Raw genomic sequence first — 16,491 nt, 5'->3', positions numbered from 1 at the left:
CCCAGGCAGATACATTTTGGGCTATGACCTTTACACATCTTCCACTCCCGAGATTGTGGGGTGGTACAAAGCGATTTTGGCACCTGTTTCCACCACATCATTTTCCCCTTGTACAGTGTATGACGAAGGAGACAAAGGTCTCAGAGACAAAGGTCACAGACAGGACACCGCAGACTACTGAGACCACAAAAGGTTAGACAGAGGGCAAGATGTTCAGACAGCTGTGGCTTTTTCTGTGAGGGGGAGTGTGCACCACACCCCAAGGTCATGAGTGCAGACAGCTGAGGCTGCCTGCAGGTGGGGAGTGTGCTCCGTACCCAGCGATCATTCCTACACTGGGCCATGTGGCCAGCATGACTAAACCACTTCTGGTGCCACGGAACACTGTGCCGGAAGCCAGAGTGCATGGAAATGCTGCTTACCTTCCCGCCGCAGTGGTACCTATCTATCTACTTGCACTAGCGTGCTTTCAAACTACTAGGTTGGCAGGAGCTGGGACAGAGCAACGGGAGCTCACTCCGTCGCAGGGATTCGAACCGCTGACCTTCCGATCAGCAAGCCCAAGAGGCTCAGTGGTTTAGACCACAGTGCCACCCGTGTAGACAGCCCTGAGTAGAAGAATCAGTGGTCTGACTTGGTATGCATGTAGGGGCAGGGCTGGTGTGATGATGATGGCAACTTCTAGTGTGTGAGCCCTAAGCAAGGGTCACCTCTCTAGTCTATGCCAGCTGCTGCCACAGATGAGCAAGGCAGAGGCAAGAGCTGCAGCAGCCACAGGAGCCCCATGGCAGTACCAGCAAGCCCTGCCAAGGCCCTGATGCTTGTTCTAAGATGCTGGCACCAGGCTGGATGAGGCCCCTTCCGCTCCTTCCCTAAGGCTTCCGTCTCCCCAGCCTGAGACTCTGTTCAAGTCTCTGACACTCCAGCTATGTGTGCCTTAATGATGCAACCCATCTGGCATCACACTCTGCAACAGCTGCTCGCAAGACGTGTCTGGGAGTGAAAAAAGGAAGAGAAGCAGAGAAGCCTGGGTACAGCCTCGCCTTTGGTTGCTCTCCCGCGAGAGCTCTTGTGCATTCAAAATTTGGAGAATCTCCAATGGTTCCTTGGCTAAGATGCTTTCTGACTGCAAAAGCATTCGTTCCAATCCACCTCTGCTTTCATTGTAGTCTTCTTTCTGATGACGACGATATATGATTATTAGGAGTAATGTTTTTGAATAAAATATTCTATTTTTTAAGAAAAACAGCCACTACAAAAATTCACCTGTTCTACAAACACTATCCAAATGCTAAATGCAAATCACGGAAAGGCAGTCACCTCATTCAATGTAAGACAACCCATTTGTTCTTTGTAACTTATCATGGTTCTTAAAAGAGATTAACTGAGCCAAGTATTTTAGATCTTATATATACTGTATATTAATCTCTTCCTGCCCCAATAACCTACACGGATGCATTGTCTCCAGTGTACTATCATTCTAATAGGATACTAGCAAGCGTCACTTTTCTACTGATTTGCTGACAGCCTGACATAACCCATATTATATTTGTACGTTTCACCGCCTGAACCACCCCCCAGAACAATAATAATAATAATAATAATAATAATAATAATAATAATAATATCATCATTAGCAACAACTGCATCATCATATTTAGTATTTATGGAGTGTTCAGAACATTTCACGTTCAGTATTACAGTAGTAGCCCTTTGTCATGGCGCTGACAGGCACGAAATATCCAGAGTGAGGAATATAATCTTTATTGTCAGGTTAGGGAAAGGCATGTCCATCAGTCCTATGTCTCCCAACTTCTCCTAGATGCCAATGAGGCAGTTGCCACAACTAAAAGGCCTCACTCCTGACCTTGGCTTGCAACCTGCTTGTAAACTGCCTCTGCTCCTCCCTCGTCGCTCCTCTTCTGGTCCTGGGAGACAGTGGGGCAGGAGAGGTGGGGTCAGGAGGAGGTGTGGAAGCCCTTGGCTCTATATCAGCCTGAGCTATCTCTTTCTCCTTCTGCACCTCTTCTTCATTCTCCAGTCCTGCACCTTCTCCTGTCTCTGACTCTCGTCTCCCAGCTGTAACAGGCTCCTACAGATCACCAATTCCTTCTTCCAAGTCAGTCTCCAACCCCCACTTCTCCGGGTGCCCCACTCCTCAGCATTCAGCCACCACCCAGTTCCTGACATCCTTAGAGCAGCCATGTGAAATGGACAGCAGCACTATTAGCCCCATTTTGCAGATGGAGCTGGTGAGGCCGGGAGTTTGCTGGCTCCTCTGGGAGGAGGAATAATAAATGCCACCCACATAAATCGTACTTTGAAAGTGATGAAAGGACAGGCCCATATCCCGTGCGTCTTGCACTCTAGAAATTGACCCAAGGGAGGCAATCAAAGAAGGGGCAAGGATACCCATCAAAAGAGTATAATAGTCTTCTTCTGGAGGTTGGCAGCTTTTTAACTAGTCAGCCGCCTACAGAGCTCCTCCTGCCCTTCTCTATGTAGGAAAGAGCCTGAAACCTGGATTAGGCTATCCAGAAAAGAAACTGGGACCTTCTGCATGCAGACCATATTCTCTCCCGCTAAGCTACACTTCCCCTGTGTTCCTGACAGCATTTATGACAAATTAGCTTTGGAACACTTTGAACTTTGGGTGTTTAATAACTTTTCGGAGGGGGAGGCTGGGGAGGAATGATATGACCCGGCGATATTTCTCCCAGAAATATTGGGAAGCTGCCCTTTTTGTAGCAAAAGCTTCATTAGGGATGCAAAGAACATCTCGATCTAATTGCATGCATTTCCCATAAACATGCAAAGGGCACCCGATTCGAAGGCTGAGGTTTTAATTTTCCCGTCCTTTTTAAAAAGAAAAAAAAACCCACCATCTTCAAAGAATTTGTAATTGCTGCTATCCAGACTGCATTCCAATGCATTATTCATGCATCGGCCCGTGTCATATAAAACAAATATGCAAAGTGCTGCATAATTACCAGCTGATGAAATAAATCCTTACAACTGTATTTTTAAAAAGAAAAAAATTGAACTGCTCTGCAGATGTTGAAGAGCTTGGAGAGGAGGTTGTGGTGTGGGCTCCCCCCCCCCTTTTGCCTTCTGCCCTATTAGGCTAGGATCCAATTTTCTGAAAGACTACGTCACCACCTGTTAGAATTGCAGAAGTCAGGAAGGAGCCAAGCCACCTTGAATACAGACTTGCAAGGGCCGTCTTGAGTTAGCAAAGCATTTCCCTGCCTCCCATGGGATTTTTGCTGCATGTGCATCGAACAGGAGGTTACCCATGAGACTGCTAACAAAACCACAAAGGCTGTTCGGGCTCTGACCACAAGTTCCACAAGCTTCCTTCAACCAGCTGTTGTTCAGAGGGCTGCAAAAATAAAAAATTGTAAAGGGAGAAAAAGAAGTGCCCCTGGGGAAGAAAGAGTTGCATCTCTGGAATCTACTCGGAGTCGAGTGTGGATTTCATGCTCTTTATTCAGCTCATAGTGGTGAGGAGGAATGAAAGTTTCCCCAAAATATCTGCTTTATACACATTATTTATACAATGGGCTGCATGTGATTGGCTAATTCTGGGATTCTTCTGTAGGCCAATCAGGTTGTGGATTCACTTCCACCTGGAGCTGGATTGGGTGGCTCCTGTGGACCAATCATACTGCTGCATTGTTCTAGGACCAATCAGACTGCTGCATTCTGAATCTTATTGTTCTAGGACCAATCAGACTGCTGCCTTTTGGATCCTATTCAACTCAGTACATAACAATCTCCTACTAACCAATCCCTCTTCATCCAGGCAAATACTTCTGGAGACTGACTCGCAACAAACATCTGGTCTCCCTCCAGCCAGCTCAGATCCATCGTTTCTGGCGGGGGCTGCCTCTGAACCTGGACAGTGTGGATGCTGTTTATGAGAGAACCCACGACCACAAGATTGTGTTCTTCAAAGGTAAGAGAAAGCATTTGACACAGTTGTAGGTGACCCTTTCTTTGGCATTCCCAGATTCTTTGTTGCCCCACTGTGTTTAAGCCTCTTTGAGCCTCAGCTCTAAGCTTTAAAGTACAGATTGCACAGCGGAAGAAAATTACCGTATTTTTCGCTCTATAACACGCACCTGACCATAACACGCACATCGTTTTTAGAGGAGGAAAACAAGGGAAAAAATATTCTGAATGAAACAGTGGACGTATCATTTTTGTGCTTCATGCTGTGGCCACAGACATGTGATCTGATGGTGAATTTGGGGTGACCCAATGCAAAAATCCTGAGAATCCCTGTGGATCCATGCTTTGTAACCACGTTTTTGCACCATTGCAGCCCCAGGCAACAGTGGGTGCGTGATTTGGGGGGGGGCAGGCTGTAGCCATGGACATGCTGTGTGCTCTGATGGTGAATTTGGGGTGACCCAATGCAAAGATCCTGAGGATCCATGTGGATCCATGCTTTGTAACCACATTTTAAGTGGGGAGGGAAGGAAAAACACAGAAGGCTAAGAATGCAGGAGAGGGCTATAACGTGAGGAAAGGAAGGCAAAAGTTTCCCCCCACCCACCCACACAAGCCAGCCAGCGTGCTCTCTCTCTCTCTCTCTCTCTCTCTCTCTCTCTCTCTCTCTCTCTCCCTCTCCCTCTCCCTCCCACCAGCATGACAGAAGAAAGCATTTTAACTGCATTAAGAACTATTTAGCAGCGAAACCTAAGCTTTGCCATCCCTTAAGAGGTACAGACACTGTAATCTTCCAGATCGCATGAATTTACAGGCAAAACACTGTTTAAGGATTTCATCCTTTTAAATGGAAGAAAGCATATTTGAATGCTGTGTGTCTCCAAAAACAAAAAGCAGGAAGTCAAATCAGAATTTTAAGCCGAACCTGTAATCTCTCTCCCTTCACAAACATTGTTCCCTCCGGAGCAGGGAGAGGATAGAAGGAAGGACGATCCTTTCCTTTCCTCTCTGCTTGCCTGGAGGGGAGGGGCTTTCCCTGCTCTTTGTTCCGTTTGAGCAAACACAGTAACGAAACAGAGCAGGGTGGGCAGTAAGACCCTGAGGCAGAATGCAGGAAAGCAACAGCTTCCTCTCTCACGGAGCTCCCTTCTCCCTGAAGTGCGGTTTGATTTTTGCCTCATTTTTCGACTCCAGGGACCACACATTCGCTGCATAACACACACAGACATTTCCCCTTCCTTTTTAGGAGAAAAAATCTGTGTGTTATAGAGCGAAAAATACGGTACTTGTCTCAAATGACAAGCTTTGATTTGATTCCAGATGATCAGGCTGAACATCACTCTAGTAGTCTCCTGGGCTTTCCCAGCTGCATGTTGCTAATGTCTTGTGGTGAGCTGTGGCTCACCTGGGTAATTTTAGATAGACTTTGGAATGCATGGTCTTGCAAGGAAGCCTCTTTTTAGATCAGGGGTGGAGAACCTGTGGGATTCCACACATTCACAGCATTCCAAATCCCATGGGCCTAGCCAATGGGAAGTGATGATGGGTGCTGGACTCCAACAACATCTCGAAGGCCACAGGTTCCCCACTCTAGCTTTAGATGGTAATGTTCATTACTTCATTTACTCCAAAATGCCCTCAAGTCCTGTCCTGAGAGCATCACTGTGGGGGCCAATAGTACTTGACATAGATTGATGACATCATTGGCCTGTGCTGGGTGCTGTCACCACATGCCTTCAGGCAACATTGCACCAGCTCCTTTCGATTCTGGATGGGGGGGAAATGTAAGTTTCACTTTCTTGGTTTTTCCCCATCTTAGGTTCAGTTCTTCACATTGCCACATCAATTTGTGATATATATATATATATATTACGTCCTGCTGCAAATTCATTAGCATTTTACTGTAAATTTATCCTAATACAATTTTGCCTAATCTACACATTTTCGCAAAACAATTTCCCCCCAGGAGCCAGTGTGGTGTAGTGGTTAAGAGAGGTAGTCTCATAATCTGGTGAACCCGGTTCGCATCTCCGCTCCTCCACATGCAGCTGCTGGGTGACCTTGGGCCAGTCACACTTCTTTGAAGTCTCTCAGCCCCACTCACCTCACAGAGTGTTTGCTGTGGGGGAGGAAGGGAAAGGAGAATGTTAGCTGCTTTGAGACTCCTTAGGGTAATGATAAAGCGGGATATCAAATCCAAACGCCTGTTCTTCTAGTGCACTGCAGTTTTGTTTGCTATTTTTATTCATATATGCATTTTTGTGCACACTTTACTCCAGTACATATCGGGTTTTTTTGTACACCTCATTTCTTATGACAGGAGTGAGCCGATCAGTAAATCACACTGTTCAGGTTGGAGTTAACTCTTTATTAGCAAGAACAGCATCTGCCCAGACTTGGTGGAGTGCCAGTCCTGATGACACAGCAGCTTGTCTCCATAAAAAAATTCCTTCCAGTAGCACCTTAAAGACCAACTAAGTTAGTTCTTGGTATGAGCTGTCTGAGCATCTCAGCTATCTGCCAATCTCCCATTCCCACCACCCTTCTGAGTAATACCCCTCCCCACCTTCTCACTATATAGAAGGGTCTGGCAACTTCTGTTTCAGTGTATCTGAAGAAGTGTGCATGCACATGAAAGCTCATACCAAGAACTAACTTAGTTAGTCTTTAAGGTGCTACTGGAAGGAATTTTTTTTATTTTGACTATGGCAGACCAACACGGCTACCTATCTGCAGCTTTTCTCCAGTATGTCTTGCCCCATGGATCAGTTTCCGAGACTGAAAATCCCCACCTTCCCACAGCCATCTAACTCCCCGCCGCTCCAGGGCTTTTTCCCAGCAATCAGAGACTGTTCCTGCCTGAAGTCAACCTTTCCTCCACCTTTTTCATGCTTCTTCTAGTTCTGGGAGAGCAGTGAGAAAGGGAGCTTATCACAGCAGCTGGAGGAAACACCCATTATTCTTCACTAGTCTGACTCCTCTCTGCCTTTTGGGCTCCCTCCTCCCCTGCTTCAGCTTCTGCCTCCAATTCTGGACTTCTTTCTGCCACAGACTCTCCCTGCTCACTAAACCCTGTTCCCTCTTCTGCTACCTCCTTCTCCCAGTCCTCTTCTGCCTCTGACCACTCATCATTGCCCCACCACCAATCCCAGGACTCTGAACCTTCTTTCCTTGGGGATTTCCCAGCTGGTTCCTTACACCATTCCTCTGCATCCACCAGCCCATGACACTTGGCTGTTTTTGATTAGTCGTTTAGTCGTGTCCGACTCTTTGTGACCCCATGGACCAGAGCAGGCCAGGCACTCCTGTCTTCCACTGCCTCCCGCAGTTTGGTCAAACTCATGCTGGTAGCTTCGAGAACACTGTCCAACCATCTTGTCCTCTGTCATCCCCTTCTCCTTGTGCCCTCCATCTTTCCCAACATCAGGGTCTTTTCCAGGGAGTCTTCTCTTCTCATGAGGTGGCCAAATATTGGAGTCTCAGCTTCAGGATCTGTCCTTCCAGTGAGCACTCAGGGCTGATTTCCTTAAGGATGGATAGGTTTGATCTTCTTGCAGTCCATAGGACTCTCAAGAGTCTCCTCCAGCACCATAATTCAAAAGCATCAATTCTTCTGCGATCAGCCTTCTTTATGGTCCAGCTCTCACTTCCACTTGGCTAGAGAACTGCATTGCAAAATTCAGAAAAGTGCAAGTTTCAAAGGGCTGCTGCATTTTGGTTCATTTAGGAATCACACAGGTGTTTACCTTTAAGTGCAAACTGAACCAGACTTCTCCTCCACCCCTCCTTCTGACCCAGACACCTTGTTCTGCCAGCATCCGAGAATGGCAGCTGGCAATTACATGCAGGCTTGCCAATGTGTGCTCCACTGCTAAGTGAGCACACTCCCCGCAGTTCACTCACCTAGAAAGCCTCTGCGTAAAGTCACTGACACAATAAGAAATTGCATCTTTGTCTTCTTCCCCTTGAAATCAGATGGCATGGCAGGAGTTGACGGGGAGAGGGATTAGTCCTCTTTATTGGAAACACGACACAAACATGGAATTATACATGTGTCAAGGATATTGTTAGGAGAGCCTGGTGTTGGCTCGTCGACTGAGCAATGCTGCCCTCCACTGGCTAATCGGGAAAGGACAGCCACAGCCAGCAAGAACTGAAAGGCAAAACACACGCAGCCTTGAGAAGTCTCCTTGGTCTTTCTCTTTCCCTTTCCCCCACACCTGACAATACTGTAGTCTTAGCCCTAGTCTATGAAGGTAAGGAGGAGGTGGTCTGTGCTATCTACTGCAATTATTAAGTTTGCTGATGACACCACCATAAGGGGTTTAATTACAGGCGGAGACGAATCTGCATACAGGGGGGAGGTTCAAAAGATATCCACATGGTGCTCAGAGAACAATCTGCACCTAAACATTGGCAAGACAATTGGTGTTGGGCTTTCGGAGGAAGAGAGGGGAGCTAACCCCTTTGTATATCAGCAGGGGCCGTGTGGAGAGAGTCTCTTCCTTTAAATTCCTGGGAGTCCATCTTAGTGAAGATCTTACTTGGAAGGTCAAGTCAGCCCAGGTGGTTAGGAAGGCCCAACAGAGACTTCATTTCCCTAGGGTCTTGCAAAAGAACAATGTTAGACAGCAACTGATGATTCCCTTCTATCGGTCCACAATAGAAAGTGTTCTCTCATACTATATTACTGTGTCGTACGCTGGTTTGACAGCCATGGACAGAAAGTCCCTACAGAGGGTGGTGAAGACAGCACATGATATCATGGGCTGCCCCCTGAGTCCGCTAGATGTTATCGCAGGAGACCGTTGCCTCAGAAGAGGGAGGAACATTCTCAGGGATGACTCCCACCCTGGCCAGCAACTTTTTAATCTCCTGCCTGTATAGAAGCATGATAAGCCGCACCAACAGGCTAAAGAACAGTTTCTACCAGTGGGCCATGAGGCTGCTGAATGGAAGACAGCAACATTGCAGTTGATGTTCTGGGTTGGTGGTCGTACAACAGCACACAGAGTGTAACAAGGACTGAGAGATGGGGGGAGGGGGGTCGTTTAATCTCACTGTAAACAAGTGGTACAGTGACAATAAAGTATTTCTATTTTAGATTCACAACTCCAAAATCTCCCGCTAATAATCTAAGTAAGAGCCTCAGCATTTTAATTTACAGCAGACCTTAAGTCCTCCAGACGTCTCCAAGTTGTCTCGGTAGACTCTGCTTACCTTACAGCAGGGCTAGAGAGTTGGACTCCAACTCCCATCAGCCTCAGTCAGCATGGCCCCTGGTCAGGGAGGATGGGAGTTGTATTCCAACAACATTTGGAGGGCCATGGGTTTCCCATTTCCATCTCAATGCATTTATCTCAAAGGGTGGCCATTAAGCGAGTTGGGAACATTCTTCCAGTTAATGGGCTTGTTTGGAACAAGCCTAGGCTTCCCTTGGCTGCAAGGCCGAGATCGAAAAGCTTTGCTTCCATTTCTGAATTGCCACAGTTTGCCATGTCATTTGAATCTGGGCAATAAACTATGGTTAGTTAGTGAAAACAAGCCAAGCCATTGTTTATGAAGCTGGTATTAAGGATGTTTAAGATTACCACAGTTTAGGACAACGTGCTAAGTTGCAGCTAATGGATAACCATAGCAGAAGCTTCCAATCTCCTCCTCGTGGCTGCAGGAAACAGAGATGGAAAGTGGGATCCTGTGGAGAGGCTATACCATGGTCTAGCATTATGCTCAAATGCTGTTACTATCTCTTAATATATAAATTCTAAAATATTGCTGTGGAAGAAGACACACTGTAGAAACTCATTAGAGGACATACGTTTAGTTCCTCCAACCTTCCCAAACCTAGCACCCCCTAGATGCTGTTGGACTTCCATCAGCCATAGCCAGAATGGCCATTTGGTCAGAGAAGATGGGCTTTGTAGTCCAGCAACATCTAAAAGGCACCAAGTTGGGAAAAGCTGAGTTCATTTTATTTAACAATTTTATATATCACTTGCTTGTACAAAAAACCTTCAAGTGCTTAAAAAAAATTGTTTTAATTAAAATTGTCTTTGAAAGAGTTAGAAACAGGAAGTTAGGAATTCAAAATATAATTTAAATAAAAAATAACCAAAGACAGATTAAAACATCTAGGGATAGGCTTGCCTGAATAAAAATGTTTTTAGCAGGTGTTATAAAGTGTACACTGAAGGTGACTGCTTGATGTCAATTGGCAGGGGGTTCCAAAGAGTAGATGCCTCCTTACAAGTGTGAAATGGACATTGTGTGGCACTTGTAGCAGTCCAGTTCTGCGGATTGATGCACCTGAGTAGGCATATAAGAGTATGGTGATGCTTCTAGTTTTACCATACCTACAGCTTGAGTGAGTTAAATTGAAAAGATCATTCACAGTTTTTGGAGCTCAAAGGCTTTATTCATGCAGGAACTATCTGCACAATGAGTGGCTGAGGAGAGAAATAGCATAGTTCTTCTCTGTAGAGAACAGCAAACGAAAAAGTTCAGCTTTTAGAGGTGAATTTAACTTAGAGAGACTTACAAACAAGTGCTTGCTGAATTGCTAGACAAACAGTACCCTCTTGTGGTTTAAACTCACATATGCAATAACTAGAAACTCGTGAGAAGGGAACATGTTTGCCTTCATGCACCAGTAAGGATGTCTTCCCCCTGGCCAATAAAAAACACACAACATCAGTAGAAAAGCACAGACATATGCACACATCCTCATTAAAACAGACTCCTCAGCAAGTGGTGTGTGTGTGCACGCGCGTGTGCTTAACATTTGGGCATTTGCTCCTCCTGGAGCGTTGTGAACTCAGACCTAAAGACTACCACAGCCTCTCTCTTTTTTAGAAGCTAGCTCTGTGCTGTGAAGCAGGAATGACATTGCTACCTACCTGTCTGTTTCTTCTCCCCAGGGGACAGATACTGGGTCTTCAAGGACAATAATGTGGAGGAAGGTTACCCCCGGCCCATCTCGGATTTTGGCTTGCCGCCGGGAGGCATCGACGCCGCATTTTCCTGGGCCCAGAATGACAAGACTTATTTCTTTAAGGACACTCTCTACTGGTGCTATGATGACCACGAGCGGAGGATGGATCCTGGCTATCCTTTGGAGACCATGTTGTGGAAGGGGGTCCCCAGTGGGCTGGATGATGCCACGCGGTGGTCCGACGGTAAGTGTTAAGCACTGGATCAAACGGGAGGAGGGAGGGGCTGTACATCAAGCTGTCGAGACTTCGCCCTGTGCTCAGAATGCTACAACATAAAGGCCAGAATGAGTGTGTGTGCCTCCCAACTTGTATTTAATAATTAAGATGTTGTCCAACAACATCTGTTGTACCACAGGTTGAGAAAGGCTGCTCTAAGGTTTCAGACAGATGTGCCACCCAGCCCTGCTCAGATGTGCCAGGGGTTGCACCTAGGGCCTTCTGCACACAAGGCTCTGTGCTCTGTCACTGAGCTATTGCCCTTTCAATGAAAAGACAGTACGATTCCAGTCCACATGTTTCTGAGAAAAGGGAATGAATGAATACGGACAAAGGAAGAGGGAGCACTGTTCTGCTTGAGTCTTCCTTGTGGACTTCTCATAGGCACCTGGTTGTCTTCTGCAAGAACAGGAGACCAAACTAGATGAATCAGGTCCAGCAAGTGGCATGGACTTGTTGGATGCAGAGAGGAATGATGAGAGGAACCAGCTGGGGAACCATGAAGGGAAGAAAGCGCGGAGCCTGGGGAGCGGTGGTGGGACAATGATGAGTGGTCAGAGGGAGAAGACCAGGAAGAGGAGCTATCGGAAGCTGAAGGGGTAACAGGCCTCAGTGAGTTGGGGGAGTACATGGCAGACAGCAGTCGAGAATCAGGGGCAGAAGCTGAAGCAGGAAAGTGGGAGGAGGGAAGTCAAGAGGCAGAAATGAATCAGGCTAATGAAGAGTCACAAGTGTCCCTCCTCCTGCTGCAACAAGGTCCCCTCTGACTCCCAAAACCAGGAGAGGGATGAAATGGGTGGAGTAAAGACGGGCTGCACTCAGGCACAGTCTCTGATTGCTTGGAAGAAGCCCTGGAGGGGAGGAGACATAGATGGCTGTAGGAAGGCAGACTTCTAATCTCAGCAACTGATTTCATAGAATCATAGAGTTGGAAGAGACCACAAGGGCCATCGAGTCCAACCCCCTGCCAAGCAGGAAACACCATCAGAGCACTCCTGACATATGGTTGTCAAGCCTCTGCTTAAAGACCTCCAAAGTAGGAGACTCCACCACACTCCTTGGCAGCAAATTCCACTGTCGAACAGCTCTTACTGTCAGGAAGTTCTTCCTAATGTTTAGGTGGAATCTTTTTTCTTGTAGTTTGGATCCATTGCTCCGTGTCCGCTTCTCTGGAGCAGCACAAAACAACCTTTCTCCCTCCTCTATGTGACATCCTTTTATATATTTGAACATGGCTATCATATCACCCCTTAACCTCCTCTTCTCCAGGCTAAACATGCCCAGCTCCCTTAGCCGTTCCTCATAAGGTATCGTTTCCAGGCCTTTGACCATTTTGGTTGCCCTCCTCTGGACATGTTCCAGTTTGTCAGTGTCCTTCTTGAATTGTGGTGCCCAGAACTGGACACAGTACTCCAGGTGAGGTCTGAAGCCATTTCATGGCGTAGGACCTACAGGGTATGAGCTGCTGTGCTCATTAGGCCTGAAACCCAGCCGAGTCTGTGGAAATCATGTTCTTCTAATAACGAGTTAACTCCAGCTTTGAACTGTGTGATTTACTGACTGACTTGCTCCGTGACAGATAGGCTCTTCACAGGCTCCCCTTTTGCTTCCTTTTCCAGGGGCAACCTACTTCTTCAAGGGAAAAGAATACTGGAAAGTCATGGACAGTGACTTGGAAGCTGAGCCCGGTTACCCACAATCCATTGCCAGAGACTGGCTGGTGTGCAGCGACATGCAGGCGGATTCGCCTGAGCCGGCCGAGAGCAGCAGGACAGGGGGCCGGTCCAGGCAGGGGCACCACGACGAGAGCCGCTCCGAGAGCGAGGTCTGCTCCTGCACGTCTTCCTCTCCCGGGTGGCCCTCATCCGGCTCAGCTCTCAGACTCTGCGTAGGCCTCGCCTTGGCCAGTCTTTGGACAGCGGCACAGCTTCAGAGATCGCTATGACAGAGGGTGTCAGGTGGACCAGAACATACCGCAGCAATTCAGGGATGCAAATAAAAGGGATGAAATAGTTTTTTTTAGAAATAAAGCAAAACAAAGAACAAAATCACAGGATGCAACACGCCCGTTAAAATGAGCGACACAGTTAACATTCCTAGGAACGTGAAGGAAAATGTTTCAGATTCTCCATGAGAAGTGAACAGCCTCTATTTTATTTTATTTCCCCTTTCTGGTTATTTTTGTAAAAAAAAAATATGAAAAAAAGAATAATGTTATTTTAAGTTAATGAGCTTTGACAGCAGTATCTGTGGGTTTCTCACTCCCCGACCATCCTTGTCTCCTCACTTCCTTGTCCCACCACACCGCCCCCTCCCCCACCCCCACCCCAAAAAAGAATAAAGACTCTCATCTTGCCATCGGAAATATTCATTAGAGGTCTATATTGCTTTGGACATTTGAAAGACAGCAAGAAGGAAACCGCTGTCGGTTATAGTGGGCAGGGGCGGGAGGCGAAAGGCTGGGTATGTTGGTGGCCGATTCTGTTTGCATGGTAATCGTGAAAAGGAAAGGGGAAAAGGCACCATTACAAAAATGTGGTTGTGGTTCCAAATGTGGAGGACTGAGACCCGAAATCTAGCCCTGGCACATCTGTTTCAGAAAGTGGTGACTTCCTCAAAGGCTCCTATCACAGCTGCAGCTGGCGGAAGGCAACAGCTCAGTGGTAGGATATCTGCTTTGAGTGCAGAAGCCCACAGGTGCCATCCCTGGAGTCTTCAGGTGCCACTGGGAATCCTGCAACCAGTGCTTCCCCAACTCTGGCTTGTGAAGCTGTGCATGCGTTATCGTGGCCACAATTCACACCTACCCTGTGCTTTCCTGAGAAATCCTGCATTTTGATGTGTTTTGATTTGAAAACGTAAAGCTGTCTAGACAGAGCCAGGCCCCATCTCTGCCCACTGAGTGCAGGCTGCTCAGAAACACATGCAACCATGCTGATGTGAACCATCATGCAATCTGAAACACAGATTGACCTCCCTGTGTTTTCAGCCTGTAGACTCAATATTATTTCTGTTATTGATTACCTGTACTTCCCTCCGAAGTCCCAGGGTGTTCCACAACTTTAAAACACAATATTAAAAGCAGTTTTAAACAACTTTTAAAAAGGTAAGGATAAAGGACCCCTGACGGTTACCATATTTTTCACCCTATAGGACGCACCGTCCCATAAGGCGCACCTAGTTCTTTGGGGGGAAAATAAAGGGGGGGATTATTTTTTTCCCCAGGCGCGGGGCTGGGGCGGCCCGAGTTTCCCCCGACCCCAGCCCCCAAACAGGCAGCTCTCTGCAAGCCGTGGGAGCCCAGCGCTGGTTCCCGCTGCTTGCGGAGAGGTCCGCGAAGCCTGGACGCGCTGATCTCAGCGCGCGCAGGCTTCGGGATGCCGGCAACTCTCCCCAAGCAGCGGGAGCGCTCCCGCTGCTTGCGGAGAGGTCCGCGAAGCCTGGAGAGCGAGAGGGGTCGGTGCGCACCGACCACTCTCGCTCTCCAGGCTTCAGCGAAAGCCTGCATTCGCCCCATAGGACGCACACACATTTACCCTACATTTTTGGAGGGGGAAAAGTGCGTCCTATAGGGCGAAAAATACGGTAAGTCCAGTCGCAGACGACTCTGGGGTTGTGGCGCTCATCTCGCTTTACAGGCCGAGGGAGCCGGCGTTTGTCTGCAGACAGTTCTTCCGGGTCATGTGGCCAGCATGACTAAGCCGCTTCTGGCAAAACCAGAGCAGCGCACGGAAACGCCGTTTACCTTCCCGCCAGAGTGGTACCTATTTATCTACTTGCACTTTGAAGTGCTTTCGAACTGCTAGGTTGGCAGGAGCTGGGACCGAGCAATGGGAGCTCACCCCGTCGCGAGGATTCGAACCGCCGACCTTCTGATCAGCAAGCCCAAGAGGCTCAGTGGTTTAGACCACAGTGTCACCGCGTCCTTTTAAACAACTTATGATCACAGAAATAAGCTGGATCCTTTAAAAAACTGACACCTCAAGTTTCAAAACCAGGGTAAAGGGGGTTCTGAAAAAAATCATTTCTTGCCAGACGGGGGCAGCAAAGGCAACCTAATTCAGTAGAGAGAGCAAAACCTGTTCATTGAACATCCACTCTGATTTGTTCCCGCAAAGTTTGCTGTGGAGGTTAGACAACATAAGCAGTTTATTGAAGATTCGTTCTGATTTTTTTGCAGGGAGATTAGACACTGTTGTGCCCAATAATCATCCCACACTTTCCACGGCTTTTCCAGTTACTTTCTGGATTGCAAAAAGGTTGGTTTTGAAGGTTTGCTGCAGAAGAAAACCAAACCAATTTCAACTGCACAACTGAAATTTGTCACTGCGCCATTGAATTCCACTCTGGAAGCAATGTTCAAAACTCCCATTGTTCTAGGCGCATTTTGTGATGGGGAATTTCATTAGGGAAAACAGTTTCTGAGCTCCGGGCGCAGTCCTGTGCCTAAGATTTCAGATTAAAACTGCAGAGTGGAAGGAAAGGGGGGCATAGCTGTCAACTTACAGATTTGAAAATAAGGGACCAGCAGCCTTGAAAATAAGGGACCTGCAGCCAAAATAAGGGACCTGCAGCCTCACCTGTTCCAAGCACTCCAGTCTTCCTGTCCTCCTGCAGTCTGGTCAAACTCATGCTGGTAGCTTCGAGAACACTGTCCAACCAACCTTGTAACCAGAGGTTCAACTGAATAGAATCTGAATCACATGCACCACAAGGCCTATGCAGCCTCAACTTAAGATGGCTCCCTGGCCTGGCTTTGCACTGCAAAGTTTGCAGCAGCACATGCAACAAAATGGTGTCCAGCATTCAAAAAACCCCTCAGCTTGCATTAACTAGCCACACACATGGCATGCAAGCTCCACCCCCCAGTCATTTTTAGACTTCTTATTGGGTGAGCAACACAGCCAAGCAACACAGTTGGAGCCTCCCTCCTCCCTGGCCGGCAGGGAGGGAGGGAGAGGAGCTGCTTCCTTTGAAATTTAAGGGACATCATTTAAGGGACATCCATCAATAAGGGACAGCAGCAGGACATGGCGCTGGAATAAGGGACTGTCCCTTCAAATAAGGGACACTTGACAGCTATGAAAGGGGGGACCTTTTTCTGTCTGCCCACTTCCAGCTACTCTCTGAAGACTGGAGAAGGGACCCTCTTAAGAATATTAGGGGGGGTGCGCAGGGGAAGGACTAGACCACGTGAACATAATATTTTAGCTGCAGTTCATTCATTTTCAGCACTGTATTCTTGCTACAAAAAAGCGTGCCTGGACATTCCGTTGTTGCACACACAACCTTGGCTTAAGGTTTAGCTCCCAGCTTTCATATCTCAATT

The 16,491-nt window shown here is 47.5% G+C and overlaps 1 protein-coding gene across 1 annotated transcript in view; it reads left to right on the top strand.

Annotated features, from left to right (window-relative positions):
• The window catches only part of MMP17 (matrix metallopeptidase 17), a 165,641-nt gene extending 152,114 nt beyond the window's left edge, over positions 1 to 13,527 (top strand). The window contains exons 8-10 of the mRNA XM_083476457.1: positions 3,806 to 3,958; positions 10,872 to 11,129; positions 12,782 to 13,527. Of these exons, the coding sequence (XP_083332583.1) occupies positions 3,806 to 3,958; positions 10,872 to 11,129; positions 12,782 to 13,107 (737 nt within the window). The 3' untranslated portion in view covers positions 13,108 to 13,527. The remainder of the gene's footprint in view (positions 1 to 3,805; positions 3,959 to 10,871; positions 11,130 to 12,781) is intronic.
• Positions 13,528 to 16,491: the final 2,964 nt, after the last annotated feature.

The sequence above is a fragment of the Podarcis liolepis genome, assembly GCF_965112155.1.
Source record: "Podarcis liolepis genome assembly, chromosome: 15".
Taxonomy (NCBI): domain Eukaryota; kingdom Metazoa; phylum Chordata; class Lepidosauria; order Squamata; family Lacertidae; genus Podarcis; species Podarcis liolepis.
The sequence above is the reverse complement of the archived record's forward strand: the minus strand, read 5'-3'. Positions and strand labels throughout refer to the sequence as shown.